This window comes from Bos indicus, chromosome 18 (genome assembly GCF_029378745.1).
Source record: "Bos indicus isolate NIAB-ARS_2022 breed Sahiwal x Tharparkar chromosome 18, NIAB-ARS_B.indTharparkar_mat_pri_1.0, whole genome shotgun sequence".
NCBI lineage: Eukaryota > Metazoa > Chordata > Mammalia > Artiodactyla > Bovidae > Bos > Bos indicus.
In genome coordinates this window covers 19085820-19106609 of record NC_091777.1, presented here as the reverse complement: position 1 = coordinate 19106609, position 20790 = coordinate 19085820, and the positions used below count along the sequence as shown (strand labels likewise).

At 43.1% G+C, this 20790-nt stretch overlaps 1 protein-coding gene across 1 annotated transcript in view; it reads right to left on the bottom strand.

Annotated features, from left to right (window-relative positions):
• Window positions 1-20515, bottom strand: part of HEATR3 (HEAT repeat containing 3) — a 39471-nt gene extending 18956 nt beyond the window's left edge. The window contains exons 1-11 of the mRNA XM_070770530.1: window positions 20210-20515; window positions 19909-20081; window positions 15300-15387; window positions 13974-14086; window positions 11612-11721; window positions 9312-9452; window positions 7588-7865; window positions 3082-3172; window positions 2819-2976; window positions 2466-2548; window positions 825-961 (exon numbers count right to left, since the gene is read on the bottom strand). Of these exons, the coding sequence (XP_070626631.1) occupies window positions 825-961; window positions 2466-2548; window positions 2819-2976; window positions 3082-3172; window positions 7588-7865; window positions 9312-9452; window positions 11612-11721; window positions 13974-14086; window positions 15300-15387; window positions 19909-20081; window positions 20210-20344 (1507 nt within the window). The 5' untranslated portion in view covers window positions 20345-20515. The remainder of the gene's footprint in view (window positions 1-824; window positions 962-2465; window positions 2549-2818; window positions 2977-3081; window positions 3173-7587; window positions 7866-9311; window positions 9453-11611; window positions 11722-13973; window positions 14087-15299; window positions 15388-19908; window positions 20082-20209) is intronic.
• Between the last annotated feature and the right edge of the window lie 275 nt (window positions 20516-20790).

The window sequence follows — 20790 nt, the reverse complement described above, 5'->3', positions numbered from 1 at the left end:
TGGCTCAGTGGTAAGAATCTGCCTGCCAATGCAGGAGACACGGGTTCGATCCCTGATCCGGGAAGATCTCACATGCCTCAGAGCAACTAAACTCATGCACCACGCTACTGAGTCTGTGCTCTAAACCCTGGGAGCCACAGCTACTGAAGCCCCATGAAGGCCATGCTGCTCTGAAACAAGAGAAGCCACGGCAGTGAGAGGCCTGTGCACCGCAACTAGAGAAAAGCCTGCATGGCAGCGAAGACCCAGCAAAGCCAAAAAAAAAGGAAAGAATCTGGGAACAACTTTTGAAGGACTGTTTATACAGAAACTTGTATTTAGTCAAAAGTGACCTTATTTTGATCTTCTAAGAATTTCAGCTCTTGGATTCAGTGTTCTAAGAAGGGGAAATGTTAAAACAGTTTTGCAAAGAATTAGAGCAGATTCGTATCTCCCATATTAACCCTCACTCCAGACATACATGCAGGGTAAAGTAACGTGGAGAATTTTCCTTTACTATGTAAAATACTCTATTTCCTCAGATGTACAAAGAGTCACAGGTGTAGAAAACAAACTTATGTTACCAGGGGGGTGAGAGGAGAGGGATAAATTGGGAAATTGGGACTGACATATATACACTACTATTTATAAAACAGATAACTAAGGACTTACTGTATAGCACAGGGAATTCTACTCAATACTCTATAATGTCCTATATGAGAAAACAATCTAAAAAAGAGTGGATATATATATATACGCACAGCTGATTCACTTTGCTGTATGGCAGAGACAAACACACTACTCCAGTAAAATTAAAAAAAAAAACAAAAAAACAGCATATTTACCTGGCTGAGAAAAAAGCAGTTGTGACAGGTGCTGTGCAAGCGTCTGAAGGGCAGCAGGTCCTCCCAGATGGTCCACATCCAGAAGGGAGACGAGGCTCTGGAGACACACGAGGGCTCTGCACTGTATAGTGTTCATTCTGGAAAGGAAGAAAGAGAATGCTGTCTGGGCCTCTCACGGTGACCTGACAGAGCTCAGCACTGACGTTGAACCCAGGCATCCGGTTCTGATGGGGACCATCTGTAAGCAGAAGGGGGTCTCGGGCAGCTGGCAAGAACGCTTAAGGTGAACTGTGAATCTGACCAGATCAAACTGCTTGAGCACTCAAGGCCTTGGAGGCACAGTAAACTGATGAGTCGTATGGAATCTGCTTGAGAAAAATTTCTGTGTGTGCCAGCATCTTTAAAGCCTATTTTTAAATGTGAAATATGACCCACATAAAGCGCTCAGGAATATATAGAGTTTGATAGTTTACAAAGCAAACACTGATGCACCTGGATAAGAATGTTAGCGCTATTCACAATACTCAAGACACGGAAGCAACCTCAATGTCCATCAGCAGATGAATGGATAAAGAAGATGTGGTGTACTTATCCAGTGGAATCTTACCCAGCCACAAAAAAGAATGAAATAATGCCATCTGCAGCAACATGGGTGGGCCAGGAGACTATCTTACTAAGTGAAGTACGCCAGAAAAAGACAAATGTATTATATTGCTTATAGGTGAACTCCTAAAAAAAAAAGATACAAATGAACTTATTTACAAAACAGAAATAGACTCACAGACATAGAAAACAAACTTATGGTAACCAACAGGGAAAGGCGAGGAAGGGTAAATTAGAAGTTTGGGATTAACATATACACACTACTCCATATAAAACAGATATCCAATAAGGACATACTGTATAGCCCAGGGATCTCTACTCAATATTTTGTAATAACCTAGAAGGGGGAAATCTGAAAAAGAATACATATATATAACTGAATCGCTCTGCTTATACCTGAAGCTAACACAACACTGGAAACCAACCCTACTTCACTAGGAGGAGGAAAAAATGCTTCTCGCACGCTCACAGCCACCTATCCCCTCCCTGTCACACCCACCTCCCTGACCCCCAAAGCGAGGGGGTCTGATCCTTTGTGACCCCATGAACTACACAGTCCATGGAATTCTCCAGGCCAGAATACTGCAGTGGGTAGCCATTCACTTCTCCAGGGGACCTTCCCAACCCAGGGATCGAACCCAGGTCTCCCACATTGCAGGCGGATTCCTTACCAGCTGAGCCACAAGGGAAGCCCAGGAACCATCTATGTATGCACCTCTCAACGAACTACTCACTATTTTGTGAGTGGTTCCAGTTCGGATGCTTTTTACTGCTGTATGTATTCTATTGTATGAGCATGTCGGCACTGACTTATCCATTCTGCCTCCGATGGACACTGAGGTTGCTTCCAAGTTGGGGCAACTGTGAGCCACACTGCTATGAGCATTCTCCTCCCTTAGGGCACATATGCGCTCACACACACAAGATACAGGACTAGAACTCTCGAATGCGGGGGGAGTCGGCATCTTCTGTTTAATGGTCCATCATTTCCGATAATAACATAATGACAAATGGTTTTGAAAGGAGAAATGTTCTTACTTTCTAATCAAAGGTTTCCAAGTGGGGCTCCTAGAGCACACGTCAACTGCAACGCTGTTTGGAAAGGCAGTTTTGTCAAAAATCTAAATTTAAGAAAGACAGTAAGGCAAACGTTACAAGGAAAGGTTTTTTTCTGAACACATGATTCCTTTATAAAATCCCAACTTCTAAGTGAGATGGTTAGGCTTGATAAGCTTCAGCCCACCTCCAGTGCTGTTCACTGTCTCACTTTCCGTATCTCACCCATCGCCCACACCTGGAGTGGATTGACACACTTCCTCTGTGCACAGAAAGAATGGCTTTCTGAAACCTTCTCGATGCTCTAGAGTGAGCCCAGACTGAAAACCGATTACCTTCTTTGGGAGGAGGTGGTGGGTGAGAGCCGTGTGAACCTCATGGGAGAGGCAGAGGGGAGAGAGCAGCTGCCCACCGCATTCACTGAGGGCATTCTCCATAAACGCGTCGCTTTCATCACTGCTAGAAAGCTCTTCCCATTCGTCGTCTGTGGGATCTGGGAAGAGTGCAGATCACAGAGAACTGGACTGTTTAAGATAATCTGCATGGAAGCGCCCGCCCAGTGCCGGGGAGGATATCTAAATGGGAACTGGTAACACACCTTCACTGCAGCACATGTTCACAATGATTTCCAGAGCTGTCTGCTGAGCTGTCAGCAATGCTATGGTCTCTCTCAGCTCCTTGTCGGTGGGCTAAAAAAAAAAAAAAGGCAAACGACCAACGCTCACGCCAAGGTTTAGAAAACTATTTTCAGGTGGCTTTCTTTAGTTAAAGCCCACTAAATGGTATTTGCACTTGGAACAGGGGACCTGGCGGCAGGGGTGGGTGAGCAGAAGAAGAGTCCTAACGGGCTGAAGGACACGCAGGCATTACGATTCCGCGCGGCACTGTGCGCCACACCACTGTTCACTGGGTTCCCATGTCTCCGCACGGCTTCTCTAAGTGCTGCTTAGTTAGCTGGGGAGAACAGATAAATATTCAGGAATTCTGAACTGAATTCACCCTGAAACTTGATGTACTGTGTTAAGAAGTAGCTCAGCATACAAAGATTAAAACAAGGGTTCGTTATAGACGCCAGGCACTTATACACAACAAACCTGCCTTTGGATGCTTAGATGTCTTCTCGGAAAAGTCTGCACTAACCAGAATTACTAACAGGCCCTTATGTGACCAACAGAGTTTGGCTAAGGAGCAGACGGGTTTGCCGCATTCTGGCTTTCTCTGAAGACTGCAATAAAGCATTCCTTTAAGACTGAAGAAAAAGGGAGACTTTTTCTTGAGGAAATAAATAATGTGAACCTAACATCAATTAACAGTCTCAAAATGGGTTGCATAAATTTGTATGACCTTAATTCTCAAGTCACCTATGAAAAGTGAAATAGCTATACTGCTATTCCAAAGTAGTGCACAAGCTAAAAAATGATGTATATTTTGTTGTCTGGATGATTCCCAATCTCAAAAGTTTCTATTAAAAATTGTCTTTTCAATGGTTGTGTAAAAGTCCCTTAAATGAATGTTTTATAATTTATAAGCATTCCTCTAGTGTGGAATAATTCACATTACTTGGTTATCTTATTTCCTCAGATTTACTGGATCAAAGGTTAAAAACACGTCTACAGATCCTATGACATATTTCTGTTCTCCTTTTCCAGAATGTTCATACTCATTTATAATCCTCTAGCAACTGTGCAATGAATTAACTGTAATTTTGAAACACACTCTTAAAAAATAAAAAAGCAGACTGCTAATTTAGTAGATAGACTTTAGGAATCCCTATATTATATGTTCCTTTTATTACGAGCAAGAATGTATCCAAAATTTATTCTTCTGCTGTGCTGTGCTGAGTGGCTCAGTCCTGTCCAACTCTTTGAGACCCCATGGACTATAGCCCACCAGACTCCTTCCTCTGTCCATGGGGATTCTCCAGGCTAGAATTCTGGAGTGGGTTGCCATACCCTCCTCCAGGGGATCTTCCCAACCAGGGATCGAACCCAGAAAATTTATTCCTATTCACTTCATACGTGTATGCTGAGACTCTAAATAAGACACACCCTTGCTGGCCTCTCATCCACTTAACATGTATGAAGATCCGGCATGAAACAACTCTGAAAGAAGTTCCATTTCTTTACCTGACTTTCCTGCTCAGAACAATCCCCTGCTTCTTACTGTTACCAAACTGACATAAAGAACCAAGCTAGAGGAAATGTTATGACAGCTGAGATTTGCTTCAAAGTATTCAGTAGTGAGAGGGGAGAGTAGGTAGGGAAGCAGATGAAAGAAAATAGACCATGATTTGATGATTGCTAACTGCGGAAGCCAGGGAAGGAGTGTTCTACTTCTGCGTGTTATGGCAACAACTTGGGTTGGTTCTCTCCTTCCCGGTTTGTGATTACACTTGCACAAGCCACTGGGCAGCGTGCAAAGACCTGAGCTGCCTGCCTGTGAATCTGTATTCCCGGCACGTGGCAGCAGGATGCTTAGCACCCTACTGGCACCAAAACACTGGCTGCCTGACCAGCATGTTAATCACCCAGTCTGCTCAGCCACAGTGACAGACTTTGAAAAGTGAGCTTTTGTTAGGAGAAAACACTGCATTTTCTAAGCACCAAAATTCTATCTGTAAGTAATACTTGAGAATGTGTATCTCTAAATAACAGTTAAACACCGATACTTTCAAATAGTGGCACTTCATCTTGGTGGACTGGGATCCCAATCCCCACTCACCCATTCCCTGGAGGGTCCCCCGGAAGCAAAGCTGGAGATGGGGCAAACCCGCAGGGGTGGTTCTTCTCCCACCCCCAGCCAGGGACATCCAATCTCTCAGAGTCCCCAGGCAGCCCAAGTAGAATTCCCACTGCTCCCCTGATGGGATTTTGGGGTGGGGAAACGCAGTACAGATGTGTCCATCAGGATAAAGTGACCTGGTCAGCGCGATGCCAGCCCCTGCGGAAGAGCCTCCGAGCGCCAATCTTTTACACCTGACGCTCCACACGAGAACCCCAGATCTGTAACTTACCTCCACGTGGCACCTGAGAAGGTGTTGCTGGGGTTCTATCAACACCCTTTGGGATGAAAAGGCTCACAGCTATGCCTTTGTCTATCTTGTTTACCGACTTTAAACTCTACCCACTCTGACTCAGATGCACAAGAGAGATATGATACGGAGTTGCCAAGCAACTCAAGGGCAGGAGGGACTTTTCATTTTTGTGTTCAACCCAGCACTTAACACAAAGCTTTGCACCTAACAGCCATTCACGGGGACTGAGAAAACAGCTCTTAACTACATTTGAGTGCTTTAGAACACCACCAATTCACCTTTACAAGACTTCGTCAATGTAAGGTGGTATGCTGATGAGTTTATGCCCATTAAGAATTCTTTAGGGACTTCCTTGGCGTTCCAGTGGTTAGGACTCTGTGCTTCTAATGCTTCTAATTAATGCTTCTAATAGGACTCTGTGCTTCTAATGGGTTCAATCTGTGGTTGGGGAATTAAGATCCCACAGGCCACGCTGCTGTTGTTGTTCAGTCACTAAGTCATGTCTGACTCTTGTGACCCCACGGACTTGTAGCCCACCAGGCTACTCTGTCCATCGGATTCTCCAGGCAAGAGTACCAGAGTGGTTGCCATTTCCTTATCCAGGGGATCTTTCTCACCTAGGAATCAAACCCAGGTCTCCTGCATTGCAGGCAGACTCTTTACCAACTGAGCTATGAGGGAATCCCACATGCCATGTGGTGTGGACAGAAAATAAATTTTAAAATGTTTAAAAAGAATTCTTTAAAAATAAATCTATCCAAACTCGAAGACACTGACTTAAGACACTTCTCAGGTTCAGTTTCTCATACACGAATTAGGACAGGCCACACGTGCAACAGTAGAGAGGGTGAGAGGACATCCCTAGAGTCCTTCCAGTTCAAGCATCACCATCCTTCCCTAGAATGACTTCGGCAGCCCCTGACTGGTTCTCCTGCCTCCAGGCCCCTCGAACAACACTAACAGCTTTCACCATGCTGTCTGCCCCATCCTTTCAGACGGCTCCGGTCTGCCAAGCCTCTTCTGAGAGTCTCTTCCTTTCTGCTCCTATCAGGGCTGAGTCAGCTGTGCCTACTCACTCAGAAGTCTGGGCACAGACCTATCACTGCTCTTAGCACAGGTACTGTAATAAGTTAAAATTACATGTCCATCCTTACAAGATGGAAAAGGTCCCTGAAGACAGGAAATACGTCTTATCATCTTTCTACCAGTAGCCTCTGGCACAGTGCCTGGGACTCAGCGTAAGCATAGAAAACGCACACCTCGATGAATAAAGCCCAGCTCGACGTCCTCCCTGGCTTTCTGAGGACTTGCTCTCCTCCTTGGGAAAAATGTTTTCCCAAAGAACAGCTCCATCTCTGCCGATGGGCTCAGCTGAAAAGTTGCCTGCACTGGAGACTGGTCGCCCACACCCCAACATCACACCCAGCACAAGTAAGCCGCGATTATCCAGGCTGCAAACCTACAAACCATCATTAATTCTCAGGGTCACCCTACCTCCTCTGCTCAACAGTAGTGACTAAATATAACTTTGGCTTGCTACTTTGGCTTAGTAAGGCTAAACTCTAAAGTAGAAGAGACAAGGATACAAGGGACTATCTGAGCAAAGTAAAAATCCTTTAGTTTGAAGACAGTCTGGGAGAGAGTAGGAAACTTAAGTGAGATACAAATGTTAGGAAGAGGACCACATATTTTTCTTCTTGACCACACCATGCCACATTAGGTATCCTCGTTCACTGACCAGGAACCGAACTCATGTCCCACTGATCAGGAATCGAACCCAGGAGGGGAGCTCAGACTCTTCATCACATGACTGCATGTTTCTCAAATACTGCAAAAGTACTGGTCTACCCATCTTTCAACTTCTCTACTATATAAATGTTTCATCTCAGATTTTTTTTCTCCTTTGGGAGATTTCTGATGTTTTAATGAGAATTAATGGGAAAACATGGCTGTTTTTACGGAAATTCACTTCATAATTAATTGCTACAACATTTTCCTACGAAGCTTAGGATATCTATTGAAAGAAAATAGCTGTATTGATCTATGCTTGAAAGCACCAATCTGACTTACTGGAAGTAAATCTGAAATGAACGTTTTCCTTCTGACTTTCCTTCTGTGCGGAATTTCTTCCATTTCCTCATCTTCCATCAGGTCATCACCATTAGCACTCTGTAGTGTGTCCTCAGTCTCTGCAGCGGTTTTTATCCTTTGAGTTTCAGCCTCCTTCATTTGAATAACCGTTTCGCCAGCATCCATTTCCAGAACTTCAGATAAGATCTTTAGTATGGCATTTATGATTTCTGCCTGACTCTTGGATGGAATAATGTCCTTTAGATTCCAAACTGTGCCTGTGGAAAAAAATGAGCATGAGAACAAAGAAATCGGCTGTGAAATCTTTTATTAAATACAGTGTCTACCATATTGGTTCTATAAGCTCAGGCATAATTTCAAGAAATCTCAGTCCTACTGCCTTTGTTGAGTTCTTATTAAATGTCAAAAAGCTCTGCCCAGAGGCAGCTCCCTTTACTGCAGCGGTCCTTCATAATCGTCTCCCGTTCCTGGCATACAATGCCTTGCCCTGATAGAGAGCCAACAAACCGAAAAAACACCGATCGAGTTTCTTTTACAATGACGAATTAAGTTGCCTCGGCTTTCTTTCATCTTAACCTGAGATGCTCTCCTGAGCAGTTTCTTACAGTCCAAGAGGGGAAAGGAATGCATTAAAATTCCAAGATCTCATGGACAAACCAGGGAGCAGGTTCTTGGTGTTGCACTTGTGAAACCAGAACAACAGCTACTGCGAAGTACACTAATTTTTTAAAATGTGACAAAATAAGAATAGTTCTGCGGTATATTCTGCTATGTTAAAAAAGAACTGAAAGGAGTCAGACAGATCATTTGCAGATCCATATTAGCAGCATCATTCAATAACCAAAGAGTGAAGCAACCCAAGTGTCTACCCACGGACGGACGAACATACACGGGGAGCTGTTTAATGTGCACAGTGTCTCAGTTTTGCAGGATGGTTACACAACAGTGTGGATATACTTAACACAACTGTACACTTAAAGATGCTTAAGAAATATCATAAAGCGATTATCCTCCAATTAAAAAAAAAAACGGTTAAGAAGCGGGCGGAGCTCTCTGCTGGTCTAGCGGCCAGGGTTCGGCGCTTTCACTATGGAGGCCAGGTTCAATCCCTGGCTGGGAAACTAAAGACCCTGCAAGCAGAGCAGTGTAGCCAAAAAAAGAAAAGCTTTAAAAATGGTAAAGATGGTAAATTTTATTTTGTGTGTATTTTATCAGTTTAGGAAAAAAACAAAACATCTCTCAAGATAAATTACCTTTGAAGACCAAACAAAGGGCAGGAGGAAAATACACAGTAAGTTACCTACTACTCACATGCCATCAGATTACTTCTGTATTTAGAAATTCTGGGGAGAAGCACTGGGGGTAAAGATCTTATAGGAAAGTGAGTGGTCACGTCTGAGATGCCTGCTGTCAACTTCTGAACTCACTGCTTCATAAATAAGAGGGGGTCCTGAGAGCACTATTTCTTTATCAGACAACAGGAGTTTGTTAAATTGAAAACACATCTAATCTTATAAGGCTTTGAAACTATGCAGAATCGCTTGAATTAAAGGTTTCCATTTAAATACTAAAAATTTCAGAACAGACATAAGCACAGAAATTCCCGATGTGGTGAAATGGGGAACTGACTGAATTTTGGCCTCTTCATTTCTGCCTGCTACAAGTCACTAAAATGCACACTATCGCAAGTGGTTAACTTTTACCTGCCACCAACGTCTTCAATAGAAGATACTCCATGGAACTGACAGGAGAAAGCATTGCTGATTCCAGCACGTGCAAGGCTGGGGTACTGAAAGATTTCAGTAGCTCTGGGTTATCTTCGGTCACCGTCTGCAAACAATATGCTAGAGAGACAAAAATCAAATATTCAGAAACAAGTGAATTCCGCTAGGATAATTTAAACCAAAATGACTCAGCAAAAAAAGTTTGCATCCTTAGAACTTCTCTGAACACATTTTGTAGGAGATTCACCCTTTTCCTCAAACATAGTTCGTGCAAATGAGGCTTCCCAAATTATCAGAGCTATGAAAGACTTTTCTTTTTTCTTAACTTATAATCCTTTACAGAACTATACCTTTATAAATTAAAAGGCTCTCAATTGCCGTGACAATGTGGAATTACTATAAACACTTATAAAGATTTGGCTTCAATTTCTGTACTCATCGCAGACCTGTAGCAAACAGCCTGTAGGCTGAACACCAGTGCATGGACAAGTGTTGTCTATGACAAGCCCTAGGTTTGGGGACATTTAAAAAATTCAGCATGATCTTAAAAGTTAATTTATGATACAGCACATTTAAGAAAAAAGGTATTTTATGTAAAAATATGAGTAAATTAAGAGATGGGTAAAGTATTAATAGACGTATGATTCATTCCGCACTTAACTCTTCTCTCGCAATTGAAACAAGATCATGGATTATAACTTGTAAATTAGAAATAATTAACTGAAAGTAGAAAACAACTGGGACTGCACGAAAAGCTTGACAGAAGAGACCTCTGACACACAAATGAGGAGGCCCAAATTTATTTTCTTTGAGATACTGCATTCCATAAAATGCATTTCTTTCCAGGTCTAAAAATTCCAAAGCAGATCATTTCCATCCAAATTAGTAGTCAAAATACATGTTATTATTGTGCTCTAGTCTGCATTCCAAAATACATTTATATACAAATCCATATGTATGCATATATGAACATATACATATATCCAAGTGTAATTTTTTTTTCATTAAGACTACTTAAATTCACTTTAACAATAAGCCAAGGTAAGTTGTGATTGCTAAGACAGCATGAGCTCAAAGAAAGCTGTATTAATACATAGTATAGAATTTCAGAATTTCACTTTACTATATATAAACTTTGCTTGATTTTCAAAACAGAAGCAATCTGACATTTGCCTTAAAAAAGTTATGAACCTAGCTAAGTGCCGAAGAAAATACTGCTATACACTGTAAAGTTACTTTATTCTGATCCCTTTTAAAAGTTCTTTTTAAAAGTTCTTTAGGAAAAAAACGAAATAACCAAATCTACAAAACTTAAGGCCCAAAAAACAGAAGCGAAGTTTTTCTTTTCAAAGCTATGAACTTTCCTGAAATTCTCTTATTGTCATAAAGACTGTCCTCTGAGACTAAAAGTCATCTGCCAATTTTCTAGTTCAAGTGTTTTTAAAATCCACATTTACTCACAAGTCTCCCCTCTGCCAAAGATTCCATTTTGAGAAACTGATTTAAAAATATTTCCCAATAGTATTTATTCCACTATTATTTTTTCCTTCTCTGTTCTATTTCCACTAGAGCCAAGAGAAACATCGGTAAGGGGAACACACTTCAGTAAGGGGAATAAACTTGTCCTTGCCAGGAGAAAAGTGTAGTTAAATAAAAGGACAGATGCCTATAGTTATGAAGGGTTGAATAAAAAATGCTTCTTATCCATTATTTCTCCACTCGCCCCTCCCCGCCCCGCGTTCTATTGAGATAGAACCCACCCCCTGGTTTCTGCCTCCTCCCCCTGCTGAGTGAGGGCCCCCAGTGGCTTGTAACCCCATGGGCAGAAAGCGAGGGAGCCAAGGCTGCTAACGCTGCCAGACTCTGTTTTCCCTGTCTGGAAGGGAAGCAGGCCTACGTGAAATTCCAATCACTATCTTCCTCTCTCAAAAAAAGCAGAGGTTATCGTCTACATTCCAATTAACTTTGGCTCAAAGGCCTGGCAGTTGTGGGTTACTGCTTCTCCGTAAATGGGAGATGAAAACTTTCAAGAGTTAATAAAAACTTCTAAGAATGCTCAGACGTTAGACACCACATATGCTCACATAATCCCTTTCCTCCCTCTTAGAGACAAAAGCAGGAAAACTGCATGAATAATTAAAGAATTAATCAAGATTCAGAATAGAACTCAGCGATTCATTTACATACAATGAGAAAAAAAAAATCACTCCCGTAGAATAAATAAGTTATGTCTGAATAAAAAACCTTGAATAAGGGCACACAAACTTTTCTTCACTTACCTACTGAAATAGCCAGGTCAACATTGGTGGAAAACCTACTTAAATACTTTAATACAATCTCCAAACACCCTTCTTTGTTGAATATAGATACTGCTCTACTACTGCATTCACTAAATTGAAGGGGGGAAAAAAAAGTTTTACTATTCACATTTTAACATTAAGAAATCAACCACAGAAATTCATGAAAAAATAATTAGGCTTTATAAAAGAACCAGAATTGTAGTCAACCCCCCACCATTTTTACAGATGAAGAAATTAATGCCCATTCATAGTCACTGTGCATGAATACAGCTGGCTATCTGAATTTTTATTCCCATTACAGTACAATATATTAGCCAATCTCTTTATCTACATGCCAGCTTCCTTACAGGAAGTTAAAGATGGAAAAGATCTTAGAAATCATTTGCTTCAATTCCTCTTTTTGTGAACAAGGAAACCCAGACCCCCAAAGGTAAAGTGATCTGTCTAATGATCAAACATTTTGTTAGTGGTGAGTCCCTGGATCCAGTCTACCTGTCTTTCCACTATATCACAGTAATAATAAATTAAAGTAAGGATTAAAGGCCTCTATTTTTATCATATAAAAAGCACACATTTAAAGAAAGTAAAACTAAGTTTTAATTATTCCATCTAGACTGTTATAATAATAACATTCTACAATCTTCGACAGAGAAACTGTACAAAAAATATTTTTGAAATTATAGTATCTTCTAATACAAGAATCAGAATGAATGTAATCAATGCTATTAATTGACATATATGCTAAATATAGGGTAAACAGTTACTGATAACAATTTTATTCATGGTTCCAGAGAAGCATATTCCTCTAGACATACCACATACACACATGACAGATTAACCACTGACAGAGCTGACTAAATGATTAAATCCAATCCTGCTGTCTAAAGATAAACTGTTTTCTGTCTGCATATCCATCTATCCATCCATCCATCTAGTTACTGCAACACTGCTATGAACCTCCCCTCAAGAAGCCCACATCAAGCTCAGGTATAGTCAGGAAAATAAAGCATATATATGTTAAGATAATAAAACATATACATGTGTAAACATAATTTAAACATAAACTATGCAACTAAAGTGTTAAGAGCTATAATAACCAGAAATGATATAGATAGGGCTCACGGGCACTCAGGAAAGAAAGATTACTGGACCATTTTTCAGGCACTTTAAAAAAAAAATTTTTTTTTAATTTCCAAATTCAAAAATTAAAAAAAAACCCTGCAAATTCAACAATTTATATAAGTTAAAGTTATTAGAAAAACAGCACACACTAGCTTGCTTGAATGCCATTTCCTCAAATCTGACCTCTCCTATTTCCCTGGTGGAATGCATCCACTAGTTCAAAATGAAATCACAGGGACTTCCCCGGTGGTCCAGTGCTTAGGACTTTGCGCTTCCACTGCTGGGGGCCCAGGTTTGACCCCTGGTTGGGGAATTAAGACCCCACAAGCTGAGTGGTGCAGTCAAAAAAAGAAAGAAAGAAACCATAGGCAAGTTTGACTGCTTGTAGGTAGTCAAGCAGTGTAGGCAGCTTTCCAGGATCCAACTTAACCTTGTATTCTGAGAGATACCTCTAAGAGGTCAGAAATAACCATGGCTGTTGATGGAAAATAAGGAACTATGACAGACTCCAGCTAGAAATGTGGTCCAATAAAATGGGGCAGAAAAAAAAAATCCAGGTTGTGTTTCTAGCCATCTCCATTCCTAAAAGCATGCCTCCATCTCCAAGCCCCCTTCCACTGCTACAATGATGGAATGGCGCGTGGTCTTCTTTCCACTGGGGCCAAAGGAGCTCTTCTCGGACATCTACTTCCCTGTCAAATGGCACTCACCAAGGTCTGTGGTCCCTGTCTCATTCCAGATCAAAGTATCTATTGCACTGGAGCCTGGCCAGCTTTAAGACAACTGCTGCTTAAGGCACACAGGCAGTGGGGGAGGAAGGGGTGCAGGAACCACTAATGACCACAATTTCTCTTATTTCTGTCGGTAGCAATAACTGGATAGAAGAATTGTAAAGCAAGGAAAGATGTAGTGGGACTTCCCTGGCAGTCCAGTGGTTAAGACTCCGAGAAGCACTGGCACAGGTTCAATGCCTGGTTAGGGAACTAGGATTCTGCATGCCACACGGAAAGGCAAAAACATAAAAAAAGATACAGTGCTGCTACCAGGACAAGAGCTTGGGAAGGACAGTTGATCTTAGGTCACTTAACGAGATCTGCTACCAAGCATTAACAGATTTACAGGCCTATCAAGGAGAACAGAGATTCCTCTGCAGTTTAACAAAGAGAGTAGAAGCCTGAGTAGTGTTGAAGCAGGAAGCTGCATCTGGAAAGCATCTTACCATATATTCCACAGCACGTTTATGGCCTCGTTGGCTATGTTTTCAATAGAATTTTTGTTCTGATCTTTTTTTTTCTGAGGAGACATCTCATTTGAATCCAGTCCAGTACTACACTGTAAACAAATACCATGATTAGCACCTTTGTTCAAAAAAATAAACAAGCAGAAATGCAAAAGGCAGTGAAGCATCACAAAAACTAAACATCAAAAATGACAGTTAACACCAGCCCATCAAGTTCTCACAAGTCACTGTACAAGCTGGATATAAAGCATTTCACATCTTAAGTGAAAATGTAAAATCAATACAAAATATTTTATCTAACTTGGTCAAGATAATATATAAGGCAAAGAAAAATAATCCATAATAAGAGCCAACATCTATACGGCATCTTGTAAGTGCGAGGCACTATTCTAAGCATTTCATGTCTATTAAGTGGGTGCTCTGAACCCCTCTGCAGTTCTGCCCCCTCGTACAATCCACGATACCCTCTCAATCAGGCTTCTCAAACTTGGCACTGCTGACATTTTGAACGGGATGATGCTTTGCTGTGGTGCATGTGGGACACTTTGCTGTCACTCCCAGTGCAGGATGCTTAGCGGCATCCTTGGCCTCCATGCACTACCAGGAGCAACCCCTCGTCCAAAGCTGAGAAAATCAAAAATGGCTCCAGACATTGCCAAAGGTCCCCTGCAGGGTACATCACCCCTACGAGAATTACTGTTCTAAAGGGACAAGATGTATTTTCCCTTTGATGATGATGTCTCTTATCAAACCTGGATATTCTTCCTACGGCCTCAAGTGAAAATTACCCATCAATACAGAACAGTGGACCAGAGGCATGATAGGGGGAGAATTCCTTAATCCCTGAACTGCATCTTGCAATAAAGGTGGTACATTAGAAAATTTGAAAACTTAATCTAGTCTTCTCAGCAAATTCTTAACGTCCATGCTTGAGCTTCCTCATCTGTAAAACAGGAATAACAAAGAATACCTGCCAAATAGGACTGCTTTGAGGATTCAGTAAAATAAGACACATAATTAAGCATCCAGTAAACACAAATCATTTTCATCCTATGAAGTCTGAAGTCTAAAGGAGGCAGTCTATACTCTTAGGAAGGGTTTTCCAACAAGCAGATAAATAAAGGTAGCGGGGACAAACTAGAGACTAGTGTCAACCATGAGAGATCAGTGATTGCAGGAAAAGAAACACAATTCCTACAGAATGTTTTGAGGGAAGACAAAATGACACCAAAGTACTTAGAAACAAGACAAAACCCCACACTGTTCGAGTGCGTGCACTAACAGAGACTTGGGAAAGCAGCATACCTCTTTCAGCAGTGCAACCAGCGGAGTCATGATATCCTTGGTCACCATGTCATCACAAACTTCGAAACCGCCACAAGCGCTGAGATTTCTACACAAGAAGTTTAAAACACACCAGTTTCAGATCACATGTCATAAAACATACTAAGCACTCAAGTTTATTTCTGTCTACCCATACTTAACATTTCCCGTTTGAAATAGCTTTACAATTTCTGTAAGACACTGCAGAACCAATCCACAGAACTCCACCTGCTCTGATCCTTGCTCTACATGAAGTAAACAGATGACTCTGTCTTGTAACAGTGTAATTCTCAGGACTGAGGCAGTACTCAGGGAGAGGGGAGACTTCTATTTAATGTAAATCAATTACTGCCTGATCTTTTTTTATTTTTTTGGCCATGCCATGTTGCTTATGGAAACTTAGCTCCCTGACCAGGGATTGAACCTGCTCCCTCAGCAGTGAGAGCTCAGAGTCTTAACCCCTGGACTGCTAGGGAATTCTCCTGCCTGATCTTGTATGAAGGGACCTTTTCCTGGAGTCAAGACTTTCAGTGAGGCTACTGAGAATGACCTTCCCTGAAACAATCCTGACTACATTTAATTGTGAAGACATGGCTTACCCTGTGAGTGCACAGCACTGAGCTAGGCATTCAGGCTACGAAGAGAAATGAGAAGATGTCTCACCATCTTCCAGGAGCTCCCAGTGCGTGTGTTGTTTTCTCCATCAACTGGTTAATTCCCCCTCATCCCCCAGATCTTACCTCAAACATCAAGCCCTTAGTTTTCTTCCCCGAACCCCTTCCCACAGCACCTTTTGTAAATATCATTGGTTGTAATTACACACTTACATGATTATTTGCATAATGCTCGCCTCCCTCAATACTGTTAAGATCCATTAAGGACTGAAATTATTTGTCTTGTTCACTCCCACTAGCCCACTGCCTAGCACTGCAGGCCCTCAATATAAACCTACTACATTAATGAATGAAACAGAATAAATACAGAGCTATGAGAACTACTGAATTTAACTCAGATGACCATTATATCTACTACTGTGGGCAGGAATCCCTCAGAAGAAATGGAGTAGCCATCATGGTCAACAAAAGAGTCCGAAATGCAGTACTTGGATGCAATCTCAACAATGACAGAATGATCTCTGTTTGTTTCCAAGGCAAAAAATTCAATATCACAGTAATCCAAGTCTATGCCCCAACCAGTAACGCTGAAGAAGCTGAAGTTGAACAGTTCTATGAAGACTTACAAGACCTTTTAGAACTAACACCCAAAAAAGATGTCCTTTTCATTATAGGGGACTGGAATGCAAAAGTAGGAACTCAAGAAACACCTGGAGTGACAGGCAAATTTGGCCTTGGAATACGGAATGAAGCAGGGCAAAGACTAATAGAGTTTTGTCAAGAAAATGCACTGGTCATAGCAAACACCCTCTTCCAACAACACAAGAGAAGACTCTATACATGGACATCACCAGATGGTCAACACCGAAATCAGACTGATTATATTCTTTGCAGCCAAAGATGGAGAAGCTCTATACAGTCAACAAAAACAAGACCAGGAGCTGACTGTGGCTCAGATCATGAACTCCTTATTGCCAAATTCAGACTTAAATTGAAGAAAATAGGGAAAACCACTAGACCATTCAGGTATGACCTAAATCAAATCCCTTATGATTATACAGTGGAAGTGAGAAATAGATTTAAGGGCCTAGATCTGATACATAGAGTGCCTGATGAGCTGGGGAATGAGGTTCGTGACATTGTACAGGAGACAGGGATCAAGACCATCCCCATGGAAAAGAAATGCAAAAAAGCAAAATGGCTGTCTGGGGAGACCTTACAAATAGCTGTGAAAAGAAGAGAAGCGAAAAGCAAAGGAGAAAAGGAAAGATGTAAACATCTGAATGCAGAGTTCCAAAGAATAGCAAGAAGAGATAAGAAAGCCTTCTTCAGCGATCAATGCAAAGAAATAGAAGGAAACAACAAAATGAGAAAGACTAGAGATCTCTTCAAGAAAACCAGAGATACCAAGGGAACATTTCATGCAAAGATGGGCTCAATAAAGGACAGAAATGGTATGGACCTAACAGAAGCAGAAGATATTAAGAAGACATGGCAAGAATACACAGAAGAACTGTACAAAAAAGATCTTCACAACCCAGATAATCACGATGGTGTGATCACTGACCTAGAGCCAGACATCCTGGAATGTGAAGTCAAATGGGCCTTAGAAAGCATCACTACGAACAAAGCTTGTGGAGGTGATAGAATTCCAGTTGAGCTATTCCAAATCCTGAAAGATGATGCTGTGAAAGTGCTGCATTCAATATACAAGCAAATTTGGAAAACTCAGCAGTGGCCACAGGACTGGAAAAGGTCAGTTTTCATTCCAATCCCAAAGAAAGGCAATGCCAAAGAATGCTCAAAGTACTACACAATTGCACTCATCTCACACGCTAGTAAAGTAATGCTCAAAATTCTCCAAGCCAGGCTTCAGCAATATGTGAACTGTGAACTTCCTGATGTTCAAGCTGGTTTTAGAAAAGGCAGAGGAACCAGAGATCAAATTGCCAACATCTGCTGGATCATGGAAAAAGCAAGAGAGTTCCAGAAAAACATCTATTTCTGCTTTCTTGACTATGCCAAAGCCTTTGACTGTGTGCATCACAATAAACTGTGGAAAATTGTGAAACAGATGGGAATACCAGACCACCTGATCTGCCTCTTGAGAAATCTGTATGCAGGTCAGGAAGCAACAGTTAGAACTGGACATGGAACAACAGACTGGTTCCAAATAGGAAAAGGAGTCCGTCAAGGCTGTATATTGTCACCCTGCTTATTTAACTTACATGCAGAGTACATCATGAGAAATGCTGGACTAGAAGAAACACAAGCTGGAATCAAGATTGCCAGTAGAAATATCAATAACCTCAGATAATGCAGATGACACCACCCTTATGGCAGAAAGTGAAGAGGAACTAAAAAGTCTCTTGATGAAAGTGAAAGTGGAGAGTGAAAAAGTTGGCTTTAAACTCAACATTCAGAAAACGAAGATCATGGCATCCGGTCCCATCACTTCATGGGAAATAGATGTGGAAACAGTGTCAGACTTTATTTCTCTGGGCTCCAAAATCACTGCAGATGGTGACTGCAGCCATGAAATTAAAAGACGCTTACTCCTTGGAAGGAAAGTTATGACCAACCTCGATAGCATATTCAAAAGCAGAGACATTACTTTGCCAACAAAGGTCCGTCTAGTCAAGGCTATGGTTTTTCCTGTGGTCATGTATGGATGTGAGAGTTAAAGAAGGTTGAGGGCCAAAGAATTGATGCTTTTGAACTGTGGTGTTGGAGAAGACTCTTGAGAGTCCCTTGGACTGCAAGGAGATACAACCAGTCCATTCTAAAGGAGATCAGCCCTGGGATTTTTTTGGAAGGAATGATGCTAAAGCTGAAACTCCAGTACTTTGGCCACCTCATGCGAAGAGTTGACTCATTGGAAAAGACCCTGATGCTGGGAGGGACTGGGGGCAGGAGGAGAAGGGGATGACAGAGGATGAGATGGCTGGATGGCATAACTGACTCGATGGACATGAGTCTGAGTGAACTCCGGGAGTTTGTGATGGACAGGGAGGCCTGGCGTGCTGCGATTCATGGGGTCGCAAAGAGTCGGACACGACTCAGCAACTGATCTAATCTGATCTGATGAGAACTACAAATATTAACTTTACTCTGGCCCCCTCTACAGTCCATTCTCAGTGCAGCTACCAGCCCTTTGAAAAGGCAAATTAGACCAGTCACTCTAGCTTAGAATAGGTCCTTAAGCTCTGCACCACTGAGTCCTTATCTCCAGTTGCAATCCCTATAATGTGCACCCTCTACTCTGCTCAGCCACATAACCTTCCCTTTCCTTAACCGTGCCGAGCCCTCTGCTGTTGCCACTCCCTGTCAGGAATGCTTTTCCCCTTGTGTGTCCACCTCTGGCTCTAGGCTACCTCAGCTCTTAGCTCACAAATGTTATCTAGAGATTATCCAATTTAAAGTAACTCCCCACCTCCGGCTATCACCTCCTTGGTTTCTCCATACCACCTCTTAAAACCTAATATTACGTTCCATCTGGTTACTAGTTCCCTGTCTGCATCAACATGGTTCTGTGAAGGCACAGATCTTGGCTGTCTTGTTCAGTGTCCTGCTTTCTCAAAATCCCTCGCATCTAGAAAATCTGGCACATACAATGGAAGAGTTCACCGAACCTCAGGACTCTATGAGGTCTCCTTGGGGAGGGTACAACGTGCCCTAATAAGCCTTGAGCAGAGGACGCTTGGCAGATGGCTACTGCAGTTGAAGCAGTCAGGCGGACAGATGGAATACGGGTAGTCCGGGGCTCATGAGGTCCTCCGGAATCCGAAGCCTGAGTTCAGATCCCTCCTCTGCAAACAGGAGAGCATAGCCAGTTCTTGGCCCTCCCGAGCTGTGCCTCAGACAAGAGCACTGAGGATGAAATCCATGAGCGACGGTGCCAGGCGCACAGGAGGCGCTGCCTGGACGCCAATGCCCGGATCCGAGGGCACCAGCCCGTATCCCCCTTCCCCGCTCACCTCAGTGCGCCGGTCGCTGTTTCCCTCACCGCCAGACTGGGATCGAGCAGCAGCGGCCCGAGGCGGCGCACGGCGTCCCGGCGAGCCAGGCTCGGGAGCACCGGCCGCTGCTGCACCAGCCGGGCCAGCCCCGCGCAGGCGCACTCGCGAACCTCGGCGCTCGGGTGCTGAAGCTGCGGGACAGAGTAAGTGGTCAGGGGGACAGCAGAGCGCACGCGCAGGGGCGCGCGGCACGGCTGGGGCCTCGGCGCCCCTGCTCCCCCGCCCCTCCCTGCGCGGCCCCGGCGAGCCCTCGCCTCACTTTTTCCAGCAGCTCCGCCGCTGGCCCGTCGTCCTCCTCTGGCTCCGTCCCGTTCGCCGCCGCCGCCTCGGCCTGACAGTCGCCCGTAGGCGAGAACTGAGGTCGCTTGAAGCGCTTCGTCCGGCTCTTGCCCATTGCGAAGTGCGCTGTGGTGGAGTGTGGGGATGGGAAGACCGAGAGAGGAGGGCTACAGCAAGACGGTGCAGGCGGGCAGGAGGGTCTTGCAACCTAGAGGTTTACGTGCCACTGCTCAGCTGGGCCGGATGACGGCTCGCGCCCACATGGAGAAGCACTGCGCTTGCGCTTGGCGAGTCGGCGGCGGGGGCGGGGGTCAGGCGCGGGGAGCGCGCAGGCGTAGAGGGGACGGCGGGCGGGGCCAGGCCTTGCGGAGAGGCAGGTCCTGGGGACCTGCTCGGAAGAGGAAAGGTTGCGTTTGAACGATGCCACTGTCTCCTCCTCCACTGAGCTAGTGACGTCTATCAAGAAACTGAATCTGCCAAACCTTTACGTATTTCCATAATAATCGAGGGCGATTAAGGATACCTAACTTGCCTAACCTTAGTGTGAGGCTTAAAAAAATA